Genomic DNA, 27,604 nt, shown 5'->3' with positions numbered 1-27,604 from the left:
TAGGAGAAACATAATCTGATATAAACAAGCATATGCACTGCTGCAACTATAAATTAAAAAAAGAAACATAGAAACTAAGCAAAAAAAAAAAGCAAAAAGCAACTCTATTTATACATGTGCAAATCAACTTGCATATATGAAATAAATGAGGTTTTTATTGGCATTTTCAAACAGTGTGTATTTACCAACTTTACCTTTCAAAGGCAAGCCTTTTCTGTTAATTTTAATAAATATGTAAATGCTTCTCTCAAGTTTTCTAATCTCATAGGAATAAGATTTCTGAAAACAACTCAGGTCACATACAAAAATACAAAGTTTTAAAACAAAGAATGTCTTGATATGAGAGATATGTTTAAAAGCTTGGAAAATGGTTTTATATTCAACTTTTGACATTTTTTTTCCCCTCAATCACTGATCAATATATTCAAATGCAAGTCATGCAAGAACCTGATTTCTGACGAAAGGAAGCTACAAGCTTTACTGTCCGACTGAAAAACAGCAGCACAGTCCCATCTCTAATATCCTTAAGTGCAAGAATTGGACTGCACTTAATTCTTTAATTAGGAAGGAAAATAGTTATGGAACTCAGACAGGAGGCTGCCCTCTATCCCGAAATGTGGATATATATTATACAGTTTAGTAAATCATTCAAACTTTTATATAGTCTGACATGGATACGCCTGAGTGCTTATCAATGTGTGAACAAACACTGCGGTGTGTGATGGGGGAGTGCTGTATCAGGCTTAGACAGTGCTGTTTACAAAGTTTATGTGCTTACACTTCTCATAGGATAGTCTCCTCTTACAGAAATTTAGACTGAAGCTGTCTTCAGAGAAGTAACACTTTTCTGAAAAGAGAGTTTAAAATTATTCATAGAGCCCTATCAAATTACAGGTCTTGATTCTTTTTTAAGATTAATGAGTCTTCTCTATAGATTCCAGTGGAAATAGGATGAGACCCATCTGATTCCGAAGCCAGTTTAGATGCTCTGTCCCTAGCTGAAATGCAAGAGGCATTGATGCCTGCTATTTCCTTTTTGCCAGTACACAGTTAATTCACTTTAGTAGACTAGAAACAGTGCTACAGCATGAAAGAAACAGCTTACAAGAGACTCTCCCTGCTGTGGTAAAGGCAAATGTAGCACTGAGCAAAGCACTAGACCAGAAAATCTTAAAAATACACAAACCCTTCCATCTTTAAAGGTTCAGAGGCAAAACAAAATGCAGTAGGCCATGTGGACCATACAGTGTGTGTGTGTGAAACAAGCATATATGTATTTACAGCAAAGAATCATACTACAGCAAAAACTAAGGGTTTTGCATTCTTTAAGTGTGCACCTACAACTCTTTGTTCCTGATGTACTTCGGTGCTCTCTCATTCCAAACTAAATTCCTGCCTGAAGAACCTCAGGCTGAACAGGTAACGGCAAGTTCTGCTATTGCCTTTACTTTCAGCACCAAGTGTGTATATGTGTATATATATATATATATATATATATATATATATATATATACATACTGTGATAGTCCGGATGTTCCAGTTGAGCAAATATGCACAGGTATGTGGGGAGTATTTTATATAAACACAAAGTGAATTGTTGCACCTGTTCAGACTGATTTCCAATTCTCCTCCCCCAGCTTTACCAGGGTATTAAAACTGGTGCATATGACATTTGTGCTGACTGAAGCAAATGCTGAGCTATGGTAACAGTAAGGATTTCTGTATTTGTTGGTTTTCTTTTCATGCAAAAAGTTTGCCACCCATTATAGCACCAGCTGTTCTGTTTCTGGAAAATGACTCTAAAATACAGCAGATTTTATCATCATCACAACCCAGTTACAGGTGACCCTGCTCTTCACCAGCTCCCACGTATCTTTTTTGGATACTGGACAGTCTCTCAGGATTAAGATACTATGTAGTCCACAGCAATGTGACGGGATGTAACAGGGAAACTGAGTGCTGACATAGGAAAGAAAAAGCTTGGAAAGCTAATACAACGCTTTTAAATTGAAAATTTAAATACATATACTGTTCTGTTCTCCTGTGTGGAGAATTTATCTGCAATGAAAGAGCATTTCCCTTGCTTGGTCTTTGGTAGGTCAAGAGATACATTGATATTCACACACAGGTAATGAATGCTGGTTACAAGAAAAATCTGAATCAACCAGATACATCCAAGAAAGGAAAACTCAGAAAGTATCCATGCTTGTCACTATTACCTGGTTATGCTTGTTGATCTTTATGGAAAACCCCTTCACATTGATATGAAGTTTTTTTCCTGCATGGTCAAAGCATGTCCAAATTGTAAACCTGCAGACTATGACTGCTTTCAAAATACAGTGCAGGTTTGTTTCTAATTTTAGCATGTAATTTCCTGACTACAAATGGTGCTGTCAAGCATGCCACCTTCTGCTGAAAGTAACAAAAATTACCTCTATGAACCATGACAGTTCAGAAGAGTTAACTTGCTGCTCTAAAGCAAATGAAGTTTGATTTGAATTCCAAACTCCTGAATTGTTTTATTCTAAATTTGTAACTGGTGTGCCTGCTTAAAAAAAGAAAAGGAAAAAAAAAACCAACAAACCAGAAACGCCTCCCAAACCAGAAAAACAAAGAACCCATGAGACTGATCAATGCTTTTCTTAGCAGTTGTTTGTCTCCTCTTACTTGATCTTCAGAAAAGATTTCTCTTTAAAACCTAGCTAGTTATGAAGACATTTTACATTTCTACCATACAATAATTATAGTTAGCTTAGTTTAACCTTTCTATGTCATTCAGCAACACTTTTAACTACTGGAAGCCATAGCAGACTGAGGCTCTAATGATAATATTGCTCCAATGATGCTGAATACTTTTTGCTTCACACAGTATTTCTAGTAGACAGACTATAACGGAAGCATGGGCAAATTCCAAGGATTACTCTCTAAGTGGGACCAGTAAACTGTGACGAGTCCATTCCCAAAATGGCAGTATGTTTGTGTAGCTTTTCCACACTGAGGAATGCCACAACTGTAGTCAGTTGTCAAGTCACTGAGATGTGTCAGACGCTGGCAACTGCTTGTTTGCTCATTCATGATACTCTCGGATTAGACTGCTCTGATGCAGCAGCTCTGATGTAGACAATGCCTTGTTGTGTACAAAGTTTAAAAAAAAAAAAAGACAAAAAAAAAAGAACCGGGCCCAGCTAACCCAAGAACAGGGTACAGAGTTATGAGTCCGAGTTCTTCTGAAGTAAACAACTTCATAGCTGTTCACACTAAAGCAGTACCCAAACCAGTGCACTTAGAATAAAACATCAGTCCTCCTGCCCCTGCACCCCTGCCATCAAGTACACTTTCTCAATTTTCTACTGGAATGAAGTTGAGATCCTTTAGCTAACCGTGATGGGGGATGGCCTAACTCATTACAAAAATAGAAAACACTTCACCCAAACAACAACAACAAAAAAGAAGTTTGATGGGTCTGGGAATTTTCTACAAACTATTCTGTGCAGTCATCTTCAAATCACTGTAGAACATGAAACTCCTTTCTCTTCACAGCCACATGAAGGAATCTGAAGAGTTGCACTGCAGATGTTCTTATAGGAAAAAAAGATCAGTTAGCTGTTTGTTATGAATCCCTCCTCTCTTAGTAGATGATTCTGCCCAGCAATGATAGCTCTGCCTGCAGCGAAAAACCTGGACAAAAGTGCAGGAAGTAATAAGTAGCTCCTCTCAAAACTACTTACATTTTGTTCTCAACTCAAAAGAAGCTCTGCTGCTGCTATAGGCAGTCTTTACAAAGCGCAACCTGCCCCTTAATATAGTCTCTGCATGGGCAGATTCTTCTGTGCGTGGGGTGGGATCCGGCACAGCTGAACAATAAGAGATCACCCTGGAAAACACAGTGCTTCCTTCTTCCATCAAAAGAGGGGACCAGAATATCATTTGCGGACTCCATGGTAAGACATTCGATATTATGCCTAAAAAGCAAAGCAAATGATCTATATCACTGTGGAGTTTACAGGAGTTCAGTACAGTTTTCGTCCTTCATTGCTAAAACAAAAATAAAATGCTATATTAAATCCTAAATCAAGTACACTTAAGAGTTGCAGATTTCCAGAACACAATTCATTTTTTTCTGCTTGCACGGATTCTCTCTGCAGAGGGCAGTACAGCCTTTGCTGCTTTTCTAAAGACTAATGAAACACGTTAAAAAGGAAAAAAATGCTTTTGACTGTTCCCCAGAGCATAGTACTTAAAATACACCATGGATTTCTAGTAAGACAAAACGAAAGAGTATGAAATTGTGAGATACCCTCATTGATTTCAGCAGGGAAGTCCTGTAGGCGAGCCCCACCATGCTAGGCAGCCCTGGACAGCTCGAGGTGAGGTAGCTCAGCCAAACTATGAAGATGAGGCGATAACTACTGTGCAGCAGAAGCTGGTCAGTGTGGGACCTGCTGCTCTGGGGAGCCAGCTAGTGCAGGGCAGCTGAAAACATTAAAATTCCAGTTGCTGTTTTCTGACCACAAAGCTTAAGCACGAGGGTAGCTTCCAGTGGGGGCTTGTTTTTCACTTAGTCTCGAAACACTGGTAGCTTTCAGCATTTAACAGGGCTTTTTTTTCCACAGAATTATAACGTTGTCTAGACGGCTAGAAAGGAAGCCTGACAAAACTTTTCTATGAACTGCTTCTGAATTCCACTGGGAATTACAATTTTTCAAATCAAATACAAAAATAAAAACATTCTAGAGTTTAATTTAGCAAAAAAGTGGAGATAAAAAACCTAGAAAGCAGATTCCCTAACAGCTATTGGTTGGAGCCCAGCTTTGAGTGCTTTGTTTTCATTCTGAAAGGAACACAGACATATTCCTAAAGAGGCAGCACCTGAAAGCAACATTAATTTCCTTAATGCATAGCTGGTAAGCTTCACAAATTGACACTACCTTTCATGTGCAAGGGTTTACAGTTCTTTATGTAGGAAAATACCAACAAAAGGTTTGCAGAAACAGTAACTGCTAACTGCCAGTGAACACAGATGCTTCAATATGGATGTTAATCATGACCAAAGAGGAAGCTCAATAAATAAAAGCAATGCTTTATAAGTGTTATATTTAAAATCATGTAGACAACTGACAGAAATAACACAGTATGTACTGAGTTCTATTTACTGCAACAAAATGCATTTCATTTCTGACCCAGGTGACTGAGCACAACTAGCATTAGCATTCAGAGTCACATAAGTTCACTAACTCTCAGAAGGATATGGCAAAAGTTGTAGCATAGTGCACCTGCTCAGCCAGGGCTGCACCAGGTCCATCCAAACCCAATTATAGTCCTGGCATCTGGGATCCCTGCAGCACAAGCATCTTTACTCAGCGCAGAAAACCCAACATCAAAGGGTGCCACACAGTGTGCACACACAGAGATAAGGGGGAAGGAAGAGATGTAAATTTTTGGCCTTGGTTCTGTCTCACTGCAAAAACACAAGCTATGTGGAATGGCACTCTAAGCACAGCAGTAGCTTCTACCATCCAGTGCTATGAAGGAATGAGAGCTACCTCACAGCTTGCTGTTGCCAGCCAGCCAGCCAGCACTCCTCTCCCCACCTTCCCTTCTCACAGAATTTGTACACTAAGCTTCATGTGTGGCAAAACCCAGTGCAATAAAACAAGACCAAGTAGTATGTTTGTGCTTTTCAGTACTTACCTAAGTAGGGCTTTGTCCTTGTTGAGATGCTGAAAGAAGGAAGGCTCACAGATGAGCTGGCTTTCCTGACAAACTTGTTTACAGGATTTTCCAGGTTCAGCAATTTTTACTTGAAGGGCACTTAATGGGGGCCACATCACTTGCCCATGACAAAAATCCTGCAGTGACAGATCATATTTTATTATGATGCATCCAGTCCCTTGCAAGTAATTTCTCCCATTAGTAAAATAAGTAGCTATTATCACCCAAACACTCATTTTGCAGCTCTTGTGGTCGTATCAAAATCATTAATTTAAGCACATTTAAAAAGAACTTTTTCTTTTTAGCATGAAGGAACCGTCACCTTTTATAGCTACTTGAAATGTGGTACTATCATTCTTACCACAGAAGCTTCTTCCCTAGTTTCACCATTTTTAATTTATCATAAACAACTCTAGCTAGCCTCTATTTCCACACACCGAACCCATTTTGGCTTTCTCAGTGATTCCTGTTTCACTAACTCGGTGCTAGCAGAACTGTTTTCTTAGTTATATATTTTCTAAGTGATACTTAGCACAGGGATCAGGAGGAAGTTCTGGTAGGAGAATTCCAGAGGCCTGTTACCTGCTAGGTGAGAAATGTCTCAAGTTGCCCATGTGGAGAGCCATGTGGAAAGGATCAGTGGCCAACTCTGGAACCCACACAGGGCAATCTAAAAGTTATACCATATATCTAAGAGCACTGTTCAAATGCTTCTTGAACACTGGCCTGAGGCCATGACCACTTTCTGTGGAGTTTGTTCCAGTGCTTGACCACCCTGTCAATAAAGAACTTCTGAAGTCCCCCTAATGCAGCTCTAAGCCATTTCCTCATGCCATATTTGGGGAAAAAAAAAATCATTTTAGGGTATATTTATGGCAGAATAATTTTAACAGCATCTGAAAAAACAGGTTAGTAATGGATAGCTGGAGGTACTTTTTAACAAGGTTGTTTCAAAAGGTCATTTTGCTGTTTGAACTTAAGTGCCCTGCTTATTCTGTCCTTTCATAAATCAGTATTAAAAATACTAGATGCAGGAAAAAATCTATATACTTTCAAAATCCAGCCCAGTACTGTAGTATATATATAATATATAATACTGTAATATATAGTAATGTAATACATACAATTTAAACTGTACTATTGGATTGGATTCAGAGCTAATGCACGCAGAAGACAAAGCTTTTTGAAGTGAATCGCTTGTGAGGCTTCACCATTTGCTGAGGGCTTCAGCTTTAAACATCTCTTAGCTGAAAATTCTTCCTCCAGACTGGGCACAGGCTCCCCTTGCCAGTCCTTAGCTTGGTGGGAAGCCTTCCCCTCAGCTTACACCACCTTGAAGCATGTCTCACAGTACATCAGTTTCACAGGTACTGGCACACAGGGCTCTGCTTCAGTTTGCTGTCTCTGGTTAGTTTTGCTACCAGCCACCAAAACAATCCTGAATTTGGTATCTTCACTCCAGTCTATCCTGCCACACAACCCCTCATGCATAAGGATGAAATAAAGAAAAGATGGTATTTAAATCAGAAGGCTATAAGCTTCACAAGAGACTGCATTTATGCTTCTTTTACCTATCACAACTTCGAGGTAAGACAGGCTTAGCACTGCCATCAAAGGAGGTATTCTCCCTTTGGCTTTTCTTGCTCTTGGAGGAATGTCCTTGCTCCACTCCCTCTGCCATGCTCTGGTGCTCAGCTGACCCTCTGCTGAGCAAAATCAATTTGCTAACCTAGTAGAGCCCTGCCAAAACCATTTTCTGCTGGGTTAACTAATACTCCACTTGACCACATCTTTCAAAGTATCTGTTGCATCAGCCCAGCCTGCCTCATCAAGCAGCTCCCAGGTTTGCAACAAGTAATTCCACAGCTGCTTCAGCTGCAGTTGCTTGGCTGCTCCTTTGATGGCAGGGCCAACTTCAGCAGTCCCACCCTTTGGCTCCCACTCTATGCTGCCGCTTCAAAGAGCTGACACGACTGTTTGTACAGCCACAGAGCAAACAGGATCAAGGGATGGATTCAGCAGATAGCGCAGATGCACTTAACAGCCACGCAGGGTCGCTGCCAAGGGCAGTGCACTGTCAGGGAGGAGTGGTGGCACTGCTAAACATGAAGCCACAGCTCACAGTAGTTCTCTCGCTTCAGACCCTAAAGACCTTCCGCTCAGCTGTCTGAAGACTTGGGGAATTCACTAAACCTTTCTTGTGAACACCGTCCTCCCTCCTGATCCTGAGCCAAGGCCCCAAAAGGGGAACTCCAGACAACTCCTTTAAATCCTAGAGTTTTATTGTCCCATATGGTGACTTGTGGGTGACTGTATCTGGCCCCATCCTCTTCACATTCAAACATCCCAGAAGACCACATTCTTTTAGTTAATGTACTGCAGAACTTCTGAACTTGACCAGTTCCATGCACCTTTGTTCCTGTTCCAAGCTTGTGCTGCTTCCTCTGTCCTGCCTCCCTCCCACCAAAAGCTCTTCAAAATAAGTTCTCAACCTTTGTTTTTGCTTCATGTGACATTGTTAATCAGGCACAGTGCTAAGCACATGCAGCTAATGATGATGCTTGAGCATGCTGGGGGCTGTGAAACAGTAATGGCTTTTGACAATCAGTCAAAGCAATGAACAAAATTACAATGCTCTATTTATTTCTGAGAAGCAGGCAGTACAGGCCAGGGCTCAGCACTTGGAGGAGGTCCAGAGAGGAGAAACAGATTTGCCCCACAAACACTATCTCTAGATTGTCTCCTTTTCTCCTTTACACTGAGCTCCACTTCTTCCTGTATTGACAAAACCTCTCAATTATAGCTAACTCGAGTAGAAGAATCAAAAGAAGCAGAGATACTTTTCAAGCTATGTCACAAATACAGCAGCAAAAAGCTTAAAGTGCTTATTGTCAGGAAACTGGAAACAGCTATGTTATGTTAACTACATTTCTGACCTGAAATCTTTATTACTGTATTTAATATCATCCATTTTCAGAAATACAGATAGAGAAGCATGTCCAGTGATTTCATTTTAAAGAAATCCTGGCAATTAATTGGCATATCAGAGATAAAGCTTGTTCCTATCTTTCTTCTGCAGCACCCAGAAAAAAAGGCAGAGCCAGTGCTGCAGCAGATCTGGCCCTGGGCAGAAGTCCAAGCAAACACACAGTTTCTAGAAATCAGGATCCCATAGCATTCTATGCAGTTTATTACTATAACTCAGTGTCCTCTGCTGCTCTCAGCTGGTGGTAATGCATGGGGACCAGAAGTCCTTTAAGTAACTGGCTTTCAAACCATTTAAAACTTTATCAACTGAAACTAAATACTTGAAAAATCTGCCCAGAGGCTTTAGCCTAAGTGCAATTCTGTGACAAATGTATCTCTATATTTATGTGATACCTCATGATCGAAGATTTTTTTCTGTGTGTACACAGTTAAAGAAGTCACATATACACTGCAAAATTAGTTTTCCTTTCTCCTTAACGCCAAGGACTGCACAGCTACTATTTCCACTTGAATGGCAAGAATGCTTTAAAATCGAGAGGGTTCTCCCTTTCCAGCATAAAACAAAAGAGTCATCCACAATAAAAGTTCCTACCTGTCTTTCAATAAATGCATTCATCCTCTGAAGCATCCCCTCACAGGTAAATTCATAGGGCAAATAAGGGTCAATCTGTGGAAATACAGTGTGTTAAGGTTAGAGTTTTTTTTCTTTAAATGAGCTTTGTAGTGTGCTGTGTGGTAGCAGCTTGTATTCCAAATGCTACACTACAGCCTAAGCAGCAACAATAAAACCAAATAAACTCATTAAAAAAATCACAATTTTGCAGAACCATCAGCAGTTTAAGCTGATCTTTTCTTGTTTTAAAGGCAATAAAAGTTGCCCAGTGATTATTTTAAGGACACTCATGGTATACTGCAACGTAATGCGTACAAAGCCAGCCTGAGACCCTAAGGGATTTCAGAGCTCCTGTTTTAACTAAATTTCAGTTCTGGAGTTGAAGCGAAAAATGAAACATTAAGACAAAAAAGGAATGTGATACCTTTGAAAATTACTTCAAACTTTCCCCCCACCCCGGCCCTTGAAGCGCCCTCATTACAATTCCACACTGTAAATGCACAAGTGCCTCAGCGGCAGCTATGTCAAGGCTACAAAATCAGCCAAAAGAGTTGAGCATGTATTTGGACAGCCTACAATGCCCTAAGAATCAGCAAGAAAACTTCCCCACTGAATGCACAGAAAGCACAGACTGCTGTATCACTTTGTATGAAATTCACATTGCTGTAAAATTCACTCATACTCATTTTTTCAGGTAAAAACCTGACATACCCACTACTAAATCAAACCATGATAATTACATACCACATATACATAACAACATTTTTCCCCACCCAATATCCTACCAAATTGCAGCACTCTGCTTTAATTAGACTAAGGAGCACTCTACATGTCGTACACAATGCACCCTTAAGTGCTGATGACAAACCCAGGATACATTTCTCACCTTTTGATTCAAAATTGATTTCACAGCTTTCTCAACTTCAGAAAGATCGTTGATGTCTACAGTCCACACATGGGGCTTCCCAATGTAAACTTCAGCATAGGGATGCTGAGATGTCAACTGAAAGGAAGAAAAGATACTGGTAAAAAATCAGTGTGTCAAGATGTCCTTCCCTCTCACTCTCTTCATCAGACCTTTTGGATGAAATCTGCTAGCATAACACAAGTATTCAGCCAGAATCTAACAGTGCCATTCTTTCCACGTTATCTTTCAGATTTTCTGCATTTAAATTTAGAGAGTGAATTTAGCTGGAAAACTGAAGATCAGGTAACGAAGATCACAAGTAACATTTGTGCCCCTCTAATTTGTGGCTTTGATCCTCATAATGACCCACATCACAGAAGAATTGATGCTTACTGAAATTATGCTTATAATGTGACTATTTCTCCCCAGAGCTCATTCACAGAGCAACTGTTTTCATAACCCGTAATTGCTAGCAGTCCTGGTTAGACCTGCCTGACTGGCTTCAAGAGGTGTCATCCTCACCCTGCCTCACCTTCAGACAATATCCTCACCCTGTCTCTTCTTCAAATTTCAACCATTTCCAAGATTCTGTGAGTAGCAGAGAATAAAGGATCATTTCTACAATTTAGGATGAATTCTGACTTGCGCTGGTGATAGTGCAAGAGTACTCTGACCTCAATAAGAGTGTTAAGTTGAAAATATTTTACTCACCACTCTGTGAGAAAACAAATTCCATAAATACCCAAGTAGATAACTAAGAAAAGTATCAGAGATTGCTCTCAGAACACGAAGGATGGCACCAAAATTTTTGTGACAGGAGTGAGAACATGCGAATGAACACACTGAGAGGAAGCAAAAGCTGGAGAAGAGAGGGGAGTGTTACACAAGCAGAAAGCAACTGCTTCTTAAAAAATTAAAAATCCCACACCCTACGGGACAGATTATTTGTAGACAATTTTTATGCAGTTGCATCTTTACGCATGATACGAAGAAAAATCTAGACAGTGCAAAAGATCTGAAGTAGGAGACAGTCTGTTGGACAGAACCCTCTCCTGCACTGGGCAAAGACAGTACTTGATCGCTTCCTCAAATGAATGTAAGGAAGAACTTAAAAAAAAATGTTGCCTATTGCAGTTTGCCTGTGGACAGGAGGAGCCAGTCTTAGCGTTTGATATGGGATCAGCTAGCAGAATTCTGTGCTCTGAGACCAATGCTCCAGGGGCCTCTGTGCAGGTTACACCTTTGGCTGCAGGGCAGTGTGGTGGTGAGAGTCCATGGACTGGCTGGAAGACTGTAGGTACTGGGCAGTAACTCAGGATGCTCCTGCACACAGACAGTTTCCATAGCTGCCCACATTCACTTGCAGCCCACTGCACCGTGCTCCCATTGGCATATTTTAAATTCCTCCAGACAGTCCAAAGACCCAAAGTGTTTGGGTTACCAAGACTGAGTTCCCAGGGCATTTATGTCTGGACTTCAGATGGATGAAGCTACAGTCATATTGCTCTCAGTAACAATAGTAACCTTCTACTGCACCTTTAAAAATATGAACATAAACCACTGTTTTAAATTCCACAAAGCTTTAGGAGTTATGCCTTAGACCACTCTTTCTCTACCATTTCATATAGAGAGCAAAATTCAAGCTAGATCTTATCTGGAAGACAAACAACTGAGCTTCTCAGACTAGTAGCTGTTTTAAGTATTAAGAGTAACTAGTAACGTATTTTTATTGCACCAGTTATTCTGCATCTATACTTAACCAAAAATATTAAGACTATTTCCTAATGCTGAAATCCTTTAATTAGCCAAGGTTTAATGATTTAGATATTCCAGAGATACTCCCTCTCTAACTAAAATCTCTAAGAATTCTTATAAAATAGATTTGGAATTAATTTGTAACTTCAGAATTTCAGATTTTTTTTCCTTCCTTTCTTCCTCAAAGCAGGCAATGAAAGAAATGACACCCACCAAGAACACATTTCAACTAGATTTATCATACAATGTTGTCTTTCTTTTGAGGAGAGTGAGTTGGAATGGAGAAGAAATATTGGTACAAATACTGGTACAAAAGAAGCTGCTTGAAGGTGACTTTTTCTTCTTTTTTCCCTGCCTTTTTCCTTCAGCAAAATCATGTCCTAAGACAAAACAACTGCTGATCTAAAATGCAAATTGCAATTTCCAGTTTTTGTACAGAGTTTTCACTACAGGACCTCACCCTGGGGGGAGAGGGGAAACAATTAACTCCCCAATGGCCAATAAATTCTACCTAGAACAAGATGGAGGTAGTGACTTGCAGTGGTTACATTATGAAAGTGCTAAGCACAGAGTTTATCTTCATCTGGATAACCAACTTGCAGAACTACACATGCTTTTTTTTGTTCTCTTTTAACATTTGAAAAAAAACTGAGAGGAGGATTTAAGAACTTTCTTAATCCCAAAGAACCAGCAGATGGATTACTGGCAATCAGATCTAAATGCAGTTGTGAAAACCAGTTAAGAGAAAAGGTTACTCATAGCATAGGTCAGCAGAGCATGTGAACGCAGCAGTATTAGTGCTGAGTGTTCATTATACTATTTTCTACTTAAGTAGTCAAGAGGGATTATTTTTCTGTGCAAGTCAGGTGCACAGCATTTCTGCTAGTGCTGACACATGCCAGAGGCATTTAGCACAGCATTCCAAGCTCTAAAGTTCCTACTAAAGAGTTAGGTGGGTCCAGATTATTTACTGAGCCTCACCATTATAGTGTCTGGGCACAGAACAACTGGAACTGAGACAAACAGTCAAACAACCATAGAAGAAAAGCTTTGAAAGGTGCCATGCCCAAGGAGAAAATTTAAACAGATTTTTCCTCCCTTATTATTACTGCCTTTGTCAGTGATGCAAGCTGTAAGAATGAGTTTGAACTCATGTCCTGAACAAATAACAAGCTGAAAGACAATTACAGGTCTGGATCACAAAATCACAAGAACCTTATGTTCCTATCTCAAAATATGAAACTGTCTTTTGCTGATCAACTTCGGCAGTGCTCAGTAAGCAACTTATATAGCCCAAGTGTAACTTAAATTGGGAAATATGGCTCTGTAAGGTTCTCACATAATCTAAGTGTTAACCTGAGAGCTTCCCCTTCAGATAATTATGTAAAGAAAATAAGCATATACATGTAGGTTGGACCAGATGATCCTTGAGGTCCCTTCTGACCTGGTATTCTATGATTCTATGGTATTCTGTGATACACCTATGAAGAAGCCATGGTCACAGACAAAAGTGCTGTCAGAGATGGCTACATGACTGTTAAATGCTTGCAAGTGGTAGAGGTTGAATTTTACCTACACTGAAGAAAAATATTCCAAAGTCAGCACCAGGATGAGAGGCTCATTTACTTAGCCTCATTTTTCTCTTGCTTGAGTCTAAACACACTTGCTGATTCGAACCTTAGAGGTTTGGTTTTCCTGTTCTCTTAAACAGCCAATTCTCCAAATGTCTTCAGTGTTTAATCACAAACATGGTGGGGTGTGACCATTAATAGCTTAGCTTAACAGTGGCTTGAACAGGTCCTTTCTGAGAAAGGACATAATATCCCAAAATACACATCACCACCCACAAATTTCATTTTTATAATTTACTTAAATGCCTATTTACTTCCTGCACAGTACATGGTAATGTTTGTTTCTTCAACAAAATAGAACCACTTTCAAATGATACGTCATGTACCAGATGACACAACCTCTTCCTGGGCAGAAGATCCGGTTTTCAAGTGAAACTTCAGTTTATGAGCTATCAGTAATAAGAAGCAGAATGTACATACAGGCAAATCTAGAGATAAAGCTTAACAGTATGTTAATGAAAAATTTTGATTATCTTATAAAAATAAGGACTGACAATCCCACTGATGGCTAAAGAAAACAACAGTTGCACACCTTTTGCCATAAACTGTGGATACTGATTTTTTCCTGCATTGTGTTACTAGAAAGAAATCCACAATCATTGTTGATATAGAAATTATCAAGATTGATAAAGCTTACCTCACGGAGTGTAGGTTTGCCTTTGAAAAACTCTGTGTTTTTGCTACTTTTTGGTGGGTTAAATCTTAAATTTAGAAAAGCACATCCGTTAGCAATAGCCTCCAAAGGAGCTGGCCCTTCATATGGAAATCCAAGACCGACGAACAGCTGAAAAATAGAAAACAAGAGCTGCCTTATTTTTTGTTCTTTACAAAACCTGACAGTTAAGAGCCAACTTAAAACAAATAACAATGCACTCTAAATGGACCAGCCTAAAAAAAAAAGTAACATTAAGAAGAAAATGGGAGGAATTCAGCAGCTCACCACCCCCCTACCCAAGCAGTTACAGAATGTCCTGCAAAACACATTTGACAACAATCTGCTGTAGTGAGCTGAGGTGGTCTTTTGTGGAGCTGAGGCAACAGACCCTTTCAGTTACTTCTTGGGAAAAAAGTCATTTGGTGGTTTGACTGGTGTTGAAATGGAACTGCTGGCGCTCTCCTGCATGTCCAGGCTTTACTGCAGCAACCTCACGGAACAGCTACACTACTGTTTTCCCCCTCTCTCCCACATCAGCCAACCTGCTCGTTTTGCCAACACGAACATACTCCTGGCAAACCCATTAAGCCTTATAATTAAAACGGTAGATGGCAGCAAACATCAGCTGAAGACACTACCTCGGCAAGAGCTTGCATAGGATTAAGAGGGCTCAACACCACCTCCAAGGTATCAAAGGAGGAAAAAGGCATCACAAAGCTATTCTTATATCAGCTGAGATTAGAGGTGCTCTAGACAAGGCAGTGCTTTTCTCCAATCTAAAGAAATTTAGTATTTTTTCAGAATTGCCTGGCTTTTAGTTGGATCTTGACCCCTTTCCTGGCCCAACATAATTAACCACCCTGAACCAAATACAGGATTCTTCATCTTTATTTCTATGTCTGTATATAATGGGAGAATTACAAACTCTGATTTATAACAGTAATTTCTCAGCACTGTTACATCATTTTATATATATATATATATACACACTGCCTTTTTCTTTTCAAGAAAATAAAGAGCAATCTTCATAACTATTAGGATCATGTATTCAGGGTGTACGTATTCCAAGAGGTCAAATACTATTCCACATTCAATTTTCTGCAATACAGAAATGAATCCTAGTAACAAAAAATTCAAAACTGAAGGCCCTTTCTAAGAGCTGATCTGAACTTTGACGTATAAAACTGTAGTCAGTATTGTCATGCACAGGTATTGCAGTATCAATCCTCTCTGACCCATGACAGCAACAGTACAAATTGTGAGTTGGCTCATTTTAAAAAGAAAGTTAACACTTCTTGGCATAGTTGAGGTCATACAATTTTCACTGCATAGAGCTGCATATTGTTAGTTTTCAACTGTCACGTTAAAAAAGTCACCTACTTTTAAAAAGTTTCTCAGCTATCTCATGGATTTAAATCTTACAGTGGCTGATTGAAAAAGAAGATCTGGAAGACTATCTCCATTAAAGTTAGATTATCTAAATTTGGGTTTCATCTACAGCATAAGATATATTACCTTCCAATCAGCAAAACCACATCTTAAATCTCGTCTCAAAAGAGGCTTAATTTAAAGAAAGGTAATCTCTTGAAAATAATGAATTACAGACATCAAACCATTTCATGCAGTCTGCACACATATTGTTTTTTATTTAAACTGCGCCTTAGTTCAGGTGGAAAACCAGCTGAGAACCAGCAATTAAAACCATCTGAAGTATCAATTCTCCTATGATCCTGTGTTTGTCTGTTATGTGGAGAATGCTGGTTTGTTTGCTTAGTTTTTCACTTCTTTAATAAACTGCTGCTGTGCATTGCTTAACAGTTCTGTGTCTGATTGGTCTATTTATTTAGGAGGAAGCTCCATGGGGAAAGAAGCATGGGTTTATGTTCTGTCAGCACAGAGCACACTGTCAGCACTTAATCTATAATAAATAGTTTACCACCTGTTTCAAATTTGTTTTCCAGCCTTACCTCTAAGCAGCACCATACCTTTGACGAAAGAAAGATGTGTCTGATTGCTAGAATTGTGTATGTGTGTGCGCTGTCTGTTGGCCTGAGGTTGCAGCCTGTCCCGCAGCACCCCCTTCTTTCAACCCTCCAAAATCTTCTATCACTCGCCATCATCCCATTGTCATCAGGTCAGCAGAAATTCCCCAACTCAATCTAGACCCTGCTCCTGAAAATTCACCTTGATTAACATTCCTTGGTTAGGGAGCTAGTATTTTTGTATGGTACAAAGATCAAAACTGAGGAATATCTTAATTGCCTGAAGAAAGTCACATTCATTATGTTCAAAAAAACCAAGCATTAGAGAACACAGGTCACTTCTGTAACTCATTCTTATGATGCCCTAATTTGCTAATCCTTTGAATTACATGCAGCTTGTTATTTCCAGAAAGGCTAAAACAATCTGTCAAGATACTTCCTGAAAGCATGCAACACAATGCTGTAAGTCACTAATTGAAAAAGAACTGGGAGGAAAAAAAAAATTAAAAAAAAAAAAAAAAAAGAAGAAATAACAGGCAACAATTTTCAGGTACCAGCGAAGCAAGCATCCATGTAGAGCTGAGGCTGTGTGGAAGTCAGATCTCTTTCCACAGACTGGTAAAGATTTAGAACAGACTGTATTTCCACGATTTTGTGATCTAAATTGTTGCCCCCACCACATAAGGTGCTGACTATGGTTTTTTGGGTACTCTCTTACTGGACACTATGTCTGGTAACACAGTCCACCATGGAGAGGCACCTTCCCCTCTGAAGGCTGAAGCTCTATAACGCAAAATCTGTAACACAAAACTCCAAACTTGACAATGTTGGCAATATAACTGTGGGTACATGTGGTTCAAAAATTTTAGCCCTGATCTTGCTTTGTTAGCTGCAACAGAATTGCTATGCAGAGTAGAATTCCTTTATGCTTTAATGATTGATTAGTGCTTTAAACCATTTCATTTTCGCTATGTGAGCATTTTTCTCACTTTTCAAATGTTTCTGAAAACCGAAACCATTATTTTTCATACAGTGCTTTAAGGGGGCACATGACACAATGGGCTCTGTATTGCTAACGCCCCATATAACGAGATGATTAACAGGAGGAGATTACCGTATAAAAGTCTGTCTAAAGGAGATAACAATAAATAAGTAGAGATGTAAAATCATCACAGTAATGGCAGCATGTTTTGTTTCTATTTTTTTAAACCATTTCCTTGTTTGCAAGGTCACTACCCAGGTGTGCCGGTGCCTGTAGGTCTGCATCAATCAGAAAAGGGGTTTCGTATCTGCAGTCTCACTTGCCCAACTTGAGCAAAGCAGGTGTTGAAACCCTTAAGCATCAATTCTTTGGTTTTCATATGAAAGGCTCCTCAGGAACCTTTTCTGCCTTTGCAGGGAACCGAACCCCTGGTTTGGACTTTCAGGCTTTTGAGTTGGCCACCCAGCATCAGACCTGCCAAGACACCATTCTTTTCCGATCATAATGTAAACAGTCCTTTCATGGTGTAAGAGCCAAATGGAGACTTCTCTGACATAAAAAAGTGCTTCACAATAACTCCCATTAAAAAACAGCATAGTTTTATTTTTTGGAAACCACTTAGTTGACACTAAGTAATTAACTTGAGGAGTTTACGGCACCAGATCAGACTATTATTAAAATGAGAATTTGAACAAACAGCCTTTCTAAATTATAGCCAAAAGGATAAAATAAGGAGTGAATGCTTTACTTCACTGACTGTAACTTTGAGTAGCTGAATATTTAAAAGAACAATTTCATATTCCAGAGACTAAATGCTACAGATCCAGAAAGATGGGTGTTTATCATCTCCTCCCCAGTTTCTAACATTACTCACTTTAGCTAATATATTCTATTGGGTTGGTAGGTTTATCACCACTTTTGCTTGCCTCTTGACTGAACTACATATTCTCTTCTGAACTACAGAAAAGGATGTGTAGCAAAGGTTAACTATCTTGATATATTTTTCTCAATATAAAATTATTTCTGGAAAAGTCCTTTTGTGATTGAAACAACTTAGAAAAGACTCACTAGTTAAATGTCTTTTCAGATGATCTTGTGAAGTGTGTGGAAGTGAAAAATGCATTATTTCCTAAAAGACAATATGAATCTAACCCTGCAATGGGATTTTTCCAAAACTGTCTAAACAGGGTTTTGCTTCCACTTAGTAAAAGAATTTGGATCCCCTCAAAAATTCACAGTGACTAGAAGTACAAAGTTGCATCTGAAACTGTCTCAAAAGGAGGAATATTCTCAAGAATTCAGTAGTGGTTCTTCCAAGAGAGTCTGGTCCAACTCTTCCAGCTGCCCACTTGGCAAGAAGCCACATAAGTTGGCAGGAAGGCTGCCAGCTCGCCTACCCTATTTTCCTCTGACGTGATGAATGGCTTTACATCTTCTCATTAGGAACTGTTGACATGTTGCAGTTTTGCCATGTGCTACACGGCTGAACTAGTCATGATGAATCTCAAACAGCCCCCTCCTGCTTGGAAAACACACTTACTCGGAAATGCGCTGCTTTATAACACACACCAAAATGAAATGGCAGCTGCATGCTTTTGAGAGTAACTGTGTCCTATACTGGAGAGAGACCAAATACGTTCTGGGAATGCAAAGCTCTGATCAAGAATCATGACAGAGCCGTCACCTATCAGTATATCGCTGTCTAAGGGCAAAATGAAGCACTGCAACTGACACTTCTGAGAAGAACGAACTGTGTAATTTTTAAAATTATTATTTAGATCTGGCTTTCTGAAACCTAGCTTATGTCATCTGACCTAATAAACACTTGCTAACACAATGGTGAAATCACAAGCAATGAAAGACAATCCTTGCGATTGTGTCTCAAAACATATGTTTAGATTAAGAAAAATCTGAAAGTTTCTGGACGCTTAAAGACATAGGTTGCTGCTTGGAGACAGCACACAGCAGGCCTAGATGGTTCAAATGAGCACTGTACCCACAGATGTTACCATCCTGGAGTTACGGCTCTGATTATTCATGTACTTTCAGCAAACTGATTGTCTAGTGACAAATCCCCATAACTAAATTCATTATGGGGTTCTGGTCATGTTGCCTAGCGATTAAAGTGATTATGATTAAAAAGTGTCCTTAACCATCACTGAACGCATGTGCACACATGCACACATACATGAGGCTCCTCAGGGCACAAAGCTCCCATTCAAGTCAGCTTGATTTTTGTGAAAAACCTGCACTTCTTTTAGCAATTCAATCCATGATCCATTTGATATAAACACAACTGACCCACACGGGCAGCAGATGGCCAGTAGAGAGAGGTGAGTGGTGTTTTATGCTAATCTACATTGAAGTGTTGTCTCAGGATATCAAAATCTGAAACTTAAATGTACAGGCAACAAGAAGATTTAGAACAAGTGTGTCTGTTGATCAACACTGAGAGGCAACCATATGCTAAGGCGGAACAGCCAGTGTACCTAAGAGGTACCAAGCATCAGCTAGCAAATAAAAACACCAACCCCAAAACCAACCCCAAAATCTGCCTTCAATTGAGAAAGTCCAAACAAATTAAATGGTAAATTTCAGTTTCCACTTTCAATCTCAGGATGCTGCTGTTTCACTTCTTCTGTTAAACTATATATATCAGAACAGTGTTAGACAGAATAACTGAGATTAATGCTGCAGTAGACCATACTTAATTTTATTTTGTTGCAACATCAGAAATACGCTGCACTCCCATTTGCCTGACAATAGTAAGTATTAGGAGAAGCAGATGGACACTTAACTGCTTATCATCGTCAAAGTTGTGCTAGCCTGGCTGTATCAGAAATAAATAATTTCCTTAAAAGGAAAACAGCTTTTGTCATTTGCAAATCTGCTACTAAAGCTCAGAAAAGTCACCTGAAAATACTATTTGTGGACTTAATTAATGCGGACTTAAAAATGATGTGTTTCTCAGTGCCATCTACTAAGAAATGCAACAAATTCTCAAAGGATTTCCCCCAGTGTTAGGAATCAAAAAAAAACAACCCCAAAACAATGCACAAGAGTACAGAAAATCATTAAAACCTAAAGTGCTTGTAGGACTCTAAAAACAGCACAGTGTAAATCCAGGCTTTTCATAAAAATATAATTTGTGAAAAATAAGCAACTCACTGAGCTCAGGAGAACTTCAAAATCACAAGACAGTTATCTTCTATCTGATACTGCAATTAGCTGAAAACTGAGTGAAATTAGTCTGGCTACTTCCTGTGTCACAAACCCCATATAACTTCATTGCGCTGATCTGTATAATATGTTTGTATTGGCTGGAATCTGTCCTTAAAATGACAGTGTTTTTACACTGCATCTCAGACCACTGCAAATATGACCAATAACAACTAGATATGCTATTTGATATTGAAAATAAAGCTCTTTAGTGTAATTCATGTATGATGACTGATAAAGAATTAGAGGTAGGCTCAGTCAAGTGTAACTGTTATAATGAACTTTATAAATTGTAAGTACTTCAGTAATTCTATAGGAAGTTCAGGAGCTTATTTTACTATTCAGTGAATCAAACACTTTTTTTCTTTCCCCCAGAAGGAAGTCACTGTTTGTGCTTGGGGTTATTAAAATGTCAATATTCTTCCCACGTTAGTACTATGATTAATACCGTGACTTCATGCTCTGCACAGGCAAGAGCTGTGTAATGTCAGTAGTATCTGTGACGAAAGTGTTGACTTTTTAATCTGCAACAATGTGTATCTGTATGCATTAAGTACATCAGACACACAGTGGTTGCCTTTAAAAGTCATAATTTGCCAACAGCTGTCACTGTTGGCAAATTTGCCAACAGAGATGTCAAATTACCATCATTTTCCCAAATATTCAAAACGGAGATTTCTGCAGTCATGTGGGAAGACTAGGAGGTCCTTGCTTTTTCCTTTTCCTTTTTTAATAGATTCTTCTGTAGAAGTGCACAGCAAGGAACTATCAACAATGGGGAGTAAGTGCTGCAGTTCCACACATTTTGCTAATTGTAAACACACAAATCAATTCTTTCACCAACTGAAAGTTAAACATCTTATTTATACGTAATAACTCTGCTAAAGTGTTTTAATGTTGTAAAGTGCCACAGACGTTATGGGAACGGCACAGAAAAACTCCATAAGGCATTCTAACTATGGGTACGGAAGTTGATTTATTTCAGTCTATATAGTGTCCCTTATCTTGAGTTCCCTTGACTATGAGGTCACAGGCAAAGTACACCACAAAAAGCACACTCTTTTGCTCGCTCTCTCTGCACCACTGCGGTAGAGGAAGGAACTGAATGACGAATGAAGTGCTTACTTTTCCTCTTTTCTCCCCCAGAGAGTAGGGTTGCTCCAGGTTAAAGTCATTGGTAGGGCAGAGCAAACATGCCTACTGTACAGCTTTTCACATCAGGGATTGCAAAACAAAGCACATTCTCAGCTGATAATCTCCTTGAGCTAAATATCACATTTAAGAAAATGAAATACATATTTTTCAAGCTGGTTGTTAAATGTGTCTGTGACTGTAGGTTGTCATCAAAATTTTCTAATAACAGCTGTCAATCCACAAGACATGGACACAAGGAAAAACATATTCTTAGCAGAAGACAACTTAAGCTCCTTTCCATTTGATAATTTATTTTTCTAATACTTTTAAATTAGGAGCTCAGTTGTAGGAGGTGAAAAGCATGCACTTCAGATACTGTCTGTCTGTAGCTATTTTTGCCACTACTCCCTCTTGACAAACTTACTTTGGTTTCCCTCAGTAGAAACTGCAAATCCCGCCCACTGAGTATGCCATGGTTTTTTACATAGCCAGGAATATACATGGTGCTTGTCCCGTGAACAGTTCCATGGACTTCCATATAGGTGTGGATGATGTCCAGGTAAGCCTTCTTATCCTGTAATAGCAACAATAAAATATGTTCAGTCTAATTTATGCTTTTCAAGCAGTAGTGTTCAAACACAGCTGTTTTTTCATCTCCTGTACTACAAAAGCCAGAAACAGAAGGTCAGCCATTCTTATATGATTTTTATCTTTCATTACATTATTAATTTTATTTTATACTAGACAGGAAGAAAACTGCATCTTTTTTATTCATAGTATAGGTATAAATAAGTACCAAGGTCCCATTAATTTCTAAGTGGACAAAAAAACAGGTCACCATTGGACAGCTGTAATCTCAGCATGCCTGAATAATACTTGGCCTAAAAATACAAAAAACCTCATTTTGAGATATTAAATTTTCACTCTGTTTTTGTAAGAGATGCAAAATAATTATTGTTTCTCTTCTTTGTGAAGAAAAGGGTGAATCTCACCTTAGTAACATACAGTCTTGCCAACTGAATAACTGAATACACATTTTATCTGAATACCTAGCAACTGAGTCCCATGAGATACCTACAAATATTCCATTTACCTGAAGTTTTAAAGGCATTTTGGAAAAGAACCAGAAAAGAGTTGCATTAAAAAATTCCAAACCAACAAAATCCATCCTAGTTTGCAAACAAGAATTACTTTAATTTTCAATGCCATATGTTTTTTTAGTTTTGAAGACTACTGGTATTCCAAAAGCAATTAGCCGTAGTTTGTATTTACAGGCAGTATGCAACACAGATCAGAAAGTCCTTCCGTCAATATTTGCACATACTCTTAGTAATAGCTCTAAAATCAGGCAACAAGTTCCTGTACTTCTTGGCAGCGAGTTTTTGATAATTCTACTTTCAGTATTTTTTGTTATGTAAATTCTGTACACTGTTACTCCACAGCCCTGTATGAAAGCCAGCCAACAATTCTACTGAAGTTCATTCACAGGGTAAGCATATTGGTGAAAATCCTGTCTTTTCAAACCTTGGAGGTGCATTAAGGTATCAGCCCTAGGTGAACGAACACTACCACTTCTTAAAGCTTCCTTGCTAAGTTAATTACCAGTCTGCATTCAAATACACAAGGTATTTAATGTCACGTAACAACTGGCTTCTAGCTTTATCTTGCTCTACTGGTGATACTGTCTGTGATGAGGTAGACTGCCTGCCTCATTATTTAATCGCCCTTTTCTGGTAGCTATGCCAAGACTGCACCAGTTCGACAATGTCCTGGGCTAAGTATTACATAAAACTGCCAACAAATGGAGACAAATGTGCTTTCTCATTTTGATGAAAGGCTGCACTTATTGTTAATTAGCACAATCTATTTAAAAAAAAACAAATAAACCTAAAAGCTTGCTCCATTTTTTATTTTTCCTTTTACTTCAAATTTTAATAACCACAAAAGTATGTTCCTCCCACTACTTGTAAAGTAGCATAAATAGAAACTGTTGAGAACCTCATATACTTTATTAAGAGAAATTCCATTGTAAAACCTTTTCTTTGCAAATGTGCAGGAGAAATTGTAGATTGTAGGTAGATACAGATTAGATATAAGGAAGAAGTGCTTCCCTGTGAGGGTGGCAAGGCAATAGAACAGGTTGCCCAGGGAAGCTGTGGACCCCATTCAAGGTATTCAAGGCCAGGTTGGATGGGTCTTTGAGCAACATGTACTGCTAACGGAATCTGCCTATAGGAAGAACACTAATTTACTTGGTCTCAGATTTTATTGGCTCATGACATACAAACTGATGACATGAAGGCACTCCAACTCAAGAAAAATATAAGAAGCAAGCAGCTAGAAAGAACAAAACCAGGATAACCTAAAACTGCACTTACTATAATGATTTCAATGATAATTTCACAATTTTTTATTTACCTACTCTGAAATAAAATATTTGACATGAAAATTATTAGTCTTTACAATTTTTCTAACAGTTTCTGAGAAATGGTATTATTGGTTAGAGGACTGTTGAAGATTTTATATAGGTTCAAAAGGAAATTATGGTAGAAAAATCCATGAATCATTACTGAACAGAGACACACAAATTTTGGCCTAAGAAATCCATGAGCCACTTGTCTCTGTTGGCTGTGAAACGCAACTGTTTTCACATTATTCCTTACACATCAAGTTTTGCCTATCTTTGGAATCAGAACAGTGGATTACATAAAACTTTGATCTGAACTGACCTCGCTGCCATCTTATTTTTATTAGCTTATTTTCAAAGATGAATATAAAATGGACCAAAAGAAATGTAACATCTTCACAGGGCTTCTATTTACAGGTGATGCCAATAAAAATCTAGTGGGATTCTGAGAGGCATCTGTGTTATTGTGAAGTTCATTGACTAAATTCTGCTGAAAACACTTTCATAAATACAACAGTCCTTGAATTTAGCCCAAAGTATTCCTCAGATCATTTTGTAAATAACTGAATCTTCCTACTATATCCATGTGTCCTCTATACAAATACTAGCAGTTGGTTGCTACAAAATGGGGAATACAGGATTAAAAACAAAAAAAAAGGAGTACAAATAAAGACAGGCTTTCATACTGTATTTACAGTAGTATTTTTCAGGGGCAGAAGGAGGGCTTTTACTTAAACTCTATATTTACAAAAGTATGTTAGAAATACTACTATTAAATCAAATTTAATTAATATAAATTAAATTTTACATTTAACATTAATATACAACTTATCAATACAATTTAGGAAAACAAAGCAAAAGCACTGATAAATTTAGCATGTTTTAAGCATCTCTGAAAGTGCAAACAAAACACTGAAACAACAATCCATAATCTTAACTGGGAACATTACTGAAGCATAAGACTGACTGCTTTCCTGATTCAGAGTCTAAAACCAGAGATAAAACATTCAGTATGCCAAAAAGCATCCATTTTCCCATCTATTAAGAAAATAATGGGCTTCTAAATGGTATTGCTAGGTTTCCACCTCAACAAGACTGGGCAACTACTATAGACTCCGTTACAGAGCATGTAGAAACAGTTTTTTCTCACAAAGGAAAACTTATAGATAGATAGGCACAAGTAAAGGGATCAATACGTAAAAAAAAAAAATAAATTAGTTTTCAAACCACAAGAGTAAAAAGATGAAAAAAAAGTCCACAAAAGTCCACTGCACAAAAGCTGAGAGAAATCTTTCATCCCACAAAGGACAACCCTCTTTCTGTTAATCAAATGAGATTTTTAAAGAATTGGAACCAAGAGCAGTATCTTCCCTTTGTTCCCTGTACATAAATTTTTCTAGAAGTCTTTCTTACTGAAGGAAACCACAAAAAGCCCAACCAAAAATTCAGAAGGCACAATCCACAACACTCCTTTGTTCCCTTATACATCTTGAGTCAAAAGTAACTGCTTTTATAAAATATAAAGTACCATAAAAATACCGTTAGCAAAATACCTTATACCTTACACAAATCTCAGTAACATTTACCTACTTTTGCATTTAAGAAGTCCTGAATTTCCACGTTCCTTGTAGAAAACCGTTATTTCTGATAATGAAAGTATGTCTTGTAATAACCTACTTCACAAAAGTAAGCAGGACACATAATTCAATTCTAAACATTAAAACCATTGAATTAGAAAATGAGAAAGCGTAAATATGGCATTTATAAATAGAAAGGCTACAAGTAAATAAATCAAGAAATGTGATTTGCAAAATACCAATGTTCCTTCAACTGTTAATCCACTTCCTTGCTTGCTTGGGTGCAGATACAACTTTTATCTTAAATCATTTGACATAAACTCCAGATTTTTGCTTTCTTCAAAATGAATTCAAAGAAAAAAGACCGTGGGCTGCTGGCTAGTAATGCAAAATCAGCATTCTCCACAGAGTTTGTTTCACTGTACTCTTCACCTCTATCTGTCTGCTATCCATGCGACAAATCTAGACTTCAAATATGAAACGCAACATCAAAAAAACCCCCAATTTGTCCTCAGAATCAAAAAGGAAATGTAACAGTAACAGTTATGCAAACCTTTTCTGAAACAATTTTTCAGCGGCTACAATAAATATGCCACTCAGGAAAGTACTTTTTGTTGATCACTGACTGCAGAACTGTTATTACTCTTCGTCAGTTATTTCCACCTACTTTTAAAAGCATCATGATAAGGGCTTTCTCATCAAAGAAATCAAATGACAACTGTTCGATAAGTCTTCCACTAGGACAATATTGACAAGATGACAATCTGAAGTGTTGAAATTTTTAAGTTTGGTGTGTGAAAAATTTAAGTATAAAAGCTACAAAAAAATACGCTGTAGAAACATGATGCATTAAGATCTAAACTTTGTGTATATCCTAAATGCACACTGTTAAGTCTAGAAATCCTAACATCTTGGTGATTATTTGCTAAAGCGTCAAGTCCATGGTAAGACAAAATCCGGTGTATATGCAGTGTATGACAGCTGACATTGTGACACAAAACATAAGATTTGGAAAACCTCTTTTTCTCTTTCCAAGAACTGTCACACTCTCAAAGACTTTTCAAGACATCCTTGAATAATGAAAATCCCATCCCACTGGGGAACTCGAAGAAAGCACAAATGCTGCAGAATTCAAGGTACAATATTAAGACATTTAAACGGATACAGTGTTTAACTGTACCGGTTTTACAATGGTAAATCACAAGGAGTAGATGATTTTGGAGCTCAAATATGAAACTTTCAAACTGCTAACTGCAGAGTACTTAATGCAGAGTACTGAATTTATACAGGATCTGGAGAAGATGCAGTGACTCGTGACTAGCAAGTATGAATTCCACATTGAAATTCTCTGAAACTTAGAATCATAGAATAGTTAGGGTTGGAAGGGACCTTAGGATCATCTAGTTTCAACCCCCCTGCCATGGGCAGGGACACCTTACGCTTAATCATATCACCCAAGGCCTCATCCAACCTGGTCTTGAACACTGCCAGGGATGGAGCATTCACAACCTCCCTGGGCAATCCATTCCAGTGCCTCACCACCCTAACAGGAAAGAATTTCCTTCTTATATCCAACCTAAAAACCTAATCAACCTAATCTAACTTAAATAAAGTGTTAACTATATAACCATGTAAACCCAACAAAATTGCAATAGTCAATTCTTTCTGTACAAGGAAATCCTCTCTCACCAAATTGGTAGTGCTCTCTGAAGAAGCCAATCAACATGTAGAAACTATTCAAGCGTTCTTAAAAGAACTAAATCTCTTTGGGATTGAAGGGTATCACTCTTGTGAATTAATAGTCATAATGAGAAAGAGAACAGAGAAGTGACAAAGCGTGTGGTCAATACATACTATTCACAATAGCAAACCTGAAGCTAACTTTAAAATGTTGCAGAAAAACACGGCAACACTGAACACCTGGGGTTGTAAAGCTTTTGAAAAAGCTGTCTCAGTAATCTAAGGGATGAAGTGACTAGGAAATACAATGACTGATAAAGTCAATACAAAGTGATGCACATGTTGAAAACCAGTCCTAGCTT

General features: G+C 38.3%; 2 protein-coding genes across 4 annotated transcripts in view; one reads left to right on the top strand and one right to left on the bottom strand.

The window, feature by feature from the left end:
- Nucleotides 1-27,604, top strand: part of ZRANB3 (zinc finger RANBP2-type containing 3) — a 487,195-nt gene that overhangs the window by 276,805 nt on the left and 182,786 nt on the right. The gene's annotated exons all lie outside the window — the stretch shown is intronic.
- Nucleotides 3,152-27,604, bottom strand: part of MGAT5 (alpha-1,6-mannosylglycoprotein 6-beta-N-acetylglucosaminyltransferase) — a 126,148-nt gene continuing 101,695 nt past the window's right edge. For all 3 annotated transcript variants that reach the window (XM_061443912.1, XM_061443987.1, XM_061444059.1), the window contains 6 exons: nucleotides 22,003-22,152; nucleotides 14,244-14,390; nucleotides 10,200-10,316; nucleotides 9,293-9,367; nucleotides 5,692-5,849; nucleotides 3,152-3,962 (listed from right to left, as the gene is read on the bottom strand). In XM_061443912.1, coding sequence (XP_061299896.1) covers nucleotides 3,764-3,962; nucleotides 5,692-5,849; nucleotides 9,293-9,367; nucleotides 10,200-10,316; nucleotides 14,244-14,390; nucleotides 22,003-22,152 — 846 coding nt within the window. In that variant the 3' untranslated portion in view covers nucleotides 3,152-3,763. The remainder of the gene's footprint in view (nucleotides 3,963-5,691; nucleotides 5,850-9,292; nucleotides 9,368-10,199; nucleotides 10,317-14,243; nucleotides 14,391-22,002; nucleotides 22,153-27,604) is intronic.

Source organism: Pezoporus flaviventris, unplaced genomic scaffold (assembly GCF_033815535.1).
Source record: "Pezoporus flaviventris isolate CSIRO_AGI_PZ_B2104156 unplaced genomic scaffold, CSIRO_AGI_Pfla_v1 ptg000001l, whole genome shotgun sequence".
In the NCBI taxonomy this organism is placed as follows: domain Eukaryota; kingdom Metazoa; phylum Chordata; class Aves; order Psittaciformes; family Psittacidae; genus Pezoporus; species Pezoporus flaviventris.
The sequence above is the reverse complement of the archived record's forward strand: the minus strand, read 5'-3'. Positions and strand labels throughout refer to the sequence as shown.